The 5,655-nt window shown below is 31.8% G+C and overlaps 1 protein-coding gene across 1 annotated transcript; it reads right to left on the minus strand.

The window, feature by feature from the left end:
• Window positions 1–488: 488 nt before the first annotated feature.
• LOC106059151 (uncharacterized) lies at window positions 489–5,655 on the minus strand. The gene is made up of 6 exons (XM_056010377.1): window positions 5,509–5,655; window positions 5,336–5,422; window positions 2,767–2,812; window positions 1,895–1,960; window positions 1,720–1,785; window positions 489–1,572 (listed from the first exon to the last, which is right to left on the minus strand). The coding sequence occupies exons 1-6, from the start codon at window positions 5,545–5,547 to the stop codon at window positions 620–622; spliced, it is 1,257 nt and encodes a 418-aa protein (XP_055866352.1). The 5' UTR covers window positions 5,548–5,655; the 3' UTR covers window positions 489–619.

A 5,655-nucleotide genomic window follows, 5' to 3' on the forward strand; every position in this document is an offset into this window, starting at 1 on the left:
TTAATTATATTTAAAATGAAAAAATACATTCTACATTTAGTAGGTTGTTTACTCTAAATCTATCGGCATATTTATTATACAAATTAAATGTAAGTTTTTGAGGTACATGAACAGATAACTGTGTTTTTTATTTTTAAAAATTAGTATTTTTTTAGTTAACTCCCTTGAAAAACAAAACATGGCTGCTTGATAGAAAAGAACTTTAAAAAATAAAATCAAACAGACTAGAAATTTTAATTCGATTAATTATATTTTATTATACCCGACAACTTTTTTATATTTGAAATATTTGCAAACTTTTAGATTGCATTTTAAATAATTAAAAAAAAACAACAACATAAGAACTACATCTAATAATTTTTTCCACAAACCTGATCGTCGATAGCAAGTTCTGGTAGATTTGGTTTGTAGTTGAACAGGTTTTCAATTATTGTAAATGTAAATTACAAACAACAACATAGATAACAAGGGAAACAAAACATTTTAAATTTAAAGATAACATACACAATTTATTTACATAACTCAAGAGTAAAGAAACATTTGAGTTTGAGGCTCAGAATGTCAAGGGTTCTCAAAGACATCTTCATGGTGGAGCTGGACAACTCACAAGGGAAACAACTCACCAGACACGACCAGTTCCACTGTAATTTAATCCAGACTTGAGACTTCCACTGTGGACAAGTTCAGACCAAGACCAGTCATCATACCCCAGACAGTAGACATGTGCTCCACTACTTCCTGGACATGTACAAGTTGTATAAGTAAACTTAGATCTACCACCCACCTCTAGTTTGTCCTTCCATTGACCAACACTGACCTGTTTAGAACATCCATGAGGATGTGACACTATAAAGGTCAACTTGTGTGGAGATCTAGAGGCATAGTATTTGTTCCAGACTTTCATCCAGACATTTTTAAAATGTTCCCACATTCCCATCAGTTTATTTCCTAATATTTTATCACATGTCACACAGTTCAACCTACACATGTCATACTCAATGATTACATTTCTAACACTGACCTTATCAACACTGACCACTGGACTGTCCTCTCTATCATAAAACAATCTCAAGGTTGTGTGGTTGGCCTCAATGGCATCAAAAACCACATGTGTGGCTGTGTACACTTGAAACTCCCACCACACATTGCTGGGTGAGTTTGAACATTCACATTTTCTACACCCACACTTTGTGTAGTCAGTATAATCTTCATGTTGTGTGACTCCATCTTGTGTGACTCCATCTTGAAACTTGTTTACATGCCACACTCTTCCACTTCCTGTCCTCAAGTTTCTTCTCTCACTCATGTTAGAAAATGGATATGGTTGAGTTGTCTTTGGCCAAAACTTTGGTCTGTCTGGACTTGACATTGTAACACTAACTCTAACTGTGTGGTCAGCTGTAAGTTTGATGAGTTCATACAAATCATTGTCTTGATAACGTTTAGGTAAATGTTTCAAGGTGAATGTATCAACAGGTATAAACTGGCTATGACCTGGATTCTTCTTACAGTCACCTCGATGTTTGTGTAGATCAGCTTCTCCACCTTCTGACTCCTGAGTTTCATGATCACCTGGAGAACAAAGAAATAAACTTGATCCAATGTTTACAACACAATGTACAGTATTGGGTCAATCAAGAGATATCTATAAATAGATCACGTCTAACTCATGTGTTGATCTCTACAGTTTATACACTAAAAATGAAACTCAAAAGTTACCAATTAGTGGACCTTCAATCTCATCTGACTGGACTTTGGACTGGTCACTGGTGAAATGATGAGGATCTGAAAGGATGAAAGTCAAATAGCTATTTATTTTTTTTTTATTATTATTACACAATAGACTTATACAAAAACCTTTCTCTATCTAAACATTAACAAATAAAAAGTTTACCTGTATCTTGATTTTCATCCCCAAGACTGGAGAAGTCTGCTAGGTCAGTCTGATCCTTTAGACAAACTGAAATAGTTTCAATACATGTGTCAGTCAGTTTATTTGTTTTTTTTTACATTTTTTTTTCTGAAGCAACAAAAAATAATTTTCAAAAACTGAATTTTTACATAGAGATAAAAATAAATATTTAAAATAAAGTTCTAGAAGCTGATCATAGACCTAACATTACAATAACTTGAATTTGATTATGCTACTTATTGTGCTAAATTCTATTGAAAAATTTGATAATAAAATAAAGCCATAGACTAATTTTAAAGTTAGGTATTGTTTTACTCTGATTTCATACCATTAAGTAGAAAACACCAAACTGTGGGAGATGAGTGGACAAAAAAATTAAAGAGGTGCAGATCTTAGAAAGGAAGTGGAGATGGATTGGTCACACCCTTAGAAAAGATACCAGTAACAGAAATAGGCAGGCCTTAGAGTGGAACCCCCAGGGAACAAGACGAAGAGGAACACCAAAAAGAACATGGCGACGCAGTGTACTTGAAGAAGCCGAGACGACCGGCAAGAGCTGGGACACCATTAAAAAGCTAGCAAGAGACCGTGGAGAGTGGCATGTTTTTGTTGAGGCCCTATGTTCCATTAGGAACTCAAAGGAGTGATGATGATTTGTAAAATGTTTGTAAAATGTTTTACATGTTTACATGTTTCGGATGTTCCTTCAGAGTTGAAGATAATTACTTCCTAGTCCAAACCTCCCGCAGGACGACGGGGAATGGGAGCGGGCAGGGTTTGAACCCGGGACCATCGATAAATCTGAACGACAGTCCAGCGTGCAAACCGCACGACCAGGCAGCCAGATTTCATACCATTAAGTCCACAGGTGTCTTGAGGAAAACAAAGGTCTGTACTTTTCTGGAAATTAGAACAAAATATGAATATAAAGTTGATTTCTTTATATATATATATATAAAGACATTTACATCAATGAAATATTTTCAGAAAAATCTAATTTCTATATCTTTTTGCTTGTACAGTAAAATTAAAGAAATATTTTGTTATAAATTGTTTCAACTAAGTTGATTGCAATTTTTTTTTGCACTTAGACAGAATGTAGTACATGTGAAATGATTAATAATAAAATGTAAAAAAATAATAATTCATCAGGCTTTGGTAGTCTGGATTTCAATTTAGAGCTCCAATTGACTTTAAAACTACTTTTGGAGTACTAGATCTAGATTCTAAATCTAAATGACAAATTCCTTAAGATAGAGAACAAAAAAATAAAAATGAAAAGTAGCAATAAAAGAAAAAAAAAACATTCAAATAACAAAAATGTAAAGAAACCACAAATACAAAAAAATACATTAGTCTAGGATTTCTTTTGTTTATTAATTTGAATAAGGATAATAGTATCCTTATTACAAAATGGGGTATTTTTTTATCTAGATCAGACAGCCTGGTAGTGTGATATGTAATAATAATTGTCTCTCCGTAGTCTTGGGTTTGAATCCTGCCCGCTCCGTCCCTATTAATCCTGTCTGAATTTTTGCAATTAGAAAAAAAGTATATAACTATATCTTCATTTTAAAGTGTACATTTTAGATCCTATCTAGTTAATTTTAATTATTTTTTTAAACAATGATATTTACAATTTTAGAATTAGTCTATAGATCTTGTAGGACTACTTTTTGTTTATCTTTTAGATTTTATATACATGCATTAACTTGTATTTAAATCTAAGTAGGCCTATATCTAAACTCTAAAGATGGATATGTCAATAGACAAGATCTAGTATAAATTAAATTGTCTATAAATCTAGACTAGAAGCTAATGTGAATTTAGATGTAGATATATATTTTCTAAATTACCTAAGATCTAATAAGTTATGGTAGTTTATATAGATCTACACTAGAGTCTAACTTTTAGATTTAAATTTACCGTTGTAGCTTAAGTTATTCAAATAGTACAGATGTTAATTTAAAAAAGAAGATAATTATGTTCTATGCATTTCAAGTGTCAATCTAGACATGCATGTTAATCATTGAATTAAACTTCTGATAAGTCTTTGGTTTTCAGGCTAATTCGGGCAACCCATTCCATTCTTTACTGGCACTAGGGAAGGAGCACTTGTAGTTGGTCGTTGTGCTGGTCACAAGACACCCTCGTTAACTGTAGGCCACAGAAAAAGATGACCTTAATAACATCGTCTGCACTACATATCTTGTATGCAGGGTCTGAAAGGAATACTTTTTACAAGAGATACAAGTCTCTTAACACTAGATAGATCTATTTATAGGCCTATACTGATTATGGATCTAGTAGAATATTATCTGAACCTATATCTATCATAAGATCATCTATAAAATGATTAGATAGGAGACATCTACTAGATCTACTCTAGATCTATAAAAGGGAATTTGATCTATTACGATTTTAAATCGAAGTCTAATTTAATTTAGATCTAAATGTATATGTTTACAATATATTCTATACTGAATCTAGTCATTTATAGATCTATAAACGTAAAGGTTAATTAAGTCTAATCTAGTTCTAGATCTAGACTCTACACAAGCTTATCTAGAAAAGAAAGAAGAAAGGATTTATCGGCTGCAGTATTCGCTACTCGTAATCGAAACATTAATTTACACTTACAATAACAATCTCTATAACAAATATGGACGAATACTATAGTCATTTGACAAAGAGTATAAATCTAGGTTTTGTTAAGATTTTAAAATATATAAATATATGATCATGTATTACGAATAGACTATATTTTACAAACACCATTAAAATTGTATAGATATAATAGATCAATCAACACTGCTAGTTTTAGATTATAATAATTGAATTCAATTTCAATTCAAAAGTAATCGCATTCATTTAAAACCAGATTTTTCTGCACATTGGAATTTTAATTCTACATTGTTATTGTCTTTATTAGTATCATTACTGTTATTTTATTAGAAACGGAGGAATTATCATTCTCAGGCACTTCCATGGACGGTCTAGCTTCGTTAAAGAGAAATAAAATTTATTGATGATTGTGTAAATGACAATTAATATTTAATTTTTCATTAAAACCCTACCTGGCATGTCAAGGTTGAGCATGAAGTGAAGAAAAATGTATCAGAAAAAAAAGTTGTTTGTACATGTTTGATATTCGACTTCCTAGGTAAAACGTCACGCAGGACGACGCGAGAGGGGAGCAGGTGTCATGCACTTTGGATTGCTCAATTGTTAGGTGTGTTTGTTTGATTTATTGTTGTTTGTTTGTTTTTTATCCAAATGGTGCGCTGTTTCTAAGGATGCGCTATGTTGGCGTCATTGGATCTTTTTGTTTTGCTTGGGTCTCAGATTTTTGCTTAAATTTATAAAAAAGAAAAGGCTAAATAAGAAAGCATTTTTAGTTAATTTAAACAAATACAGACTTACTTTTTCTGTTATGAGTTTTGTAGATACTTTTCTATCAGTTTGATTTTTTGTCTTCCGGAACATCTTGGAGAACATCATTGACGAGTTCTAAAAATAAATAAGAAACGGTTCAAAGAATTATTGTTTTTTTTTACCAAACATATAAGGGCAAATAACTGAAACTTTTTTTTTACCTTTGTTACCCAAATAGACTTTTTTATCTTCCACTTCATGAAATGACGTACAAAACTATGAGTACTTTGTAGACCTTGTTGTAACTCATGTTTTACTGTTTTTTTCTAGTACATTTCCAAACATTAGCTGTGAACAATTGTTGTTAC

Source organism: Biomphalaria glabrata, chromosome 14, assembly GCF_947242115.1.
Source record: "Biomphalaria glabrata chromosome 14, xgBioGlab47.1, whole genome shotgun sequence".
NCBI lineage: Eukaryota > Metazoa > Mollusca > Gastropoda > Planorbidae > Biomphalaria > Biomphalaria glabrata.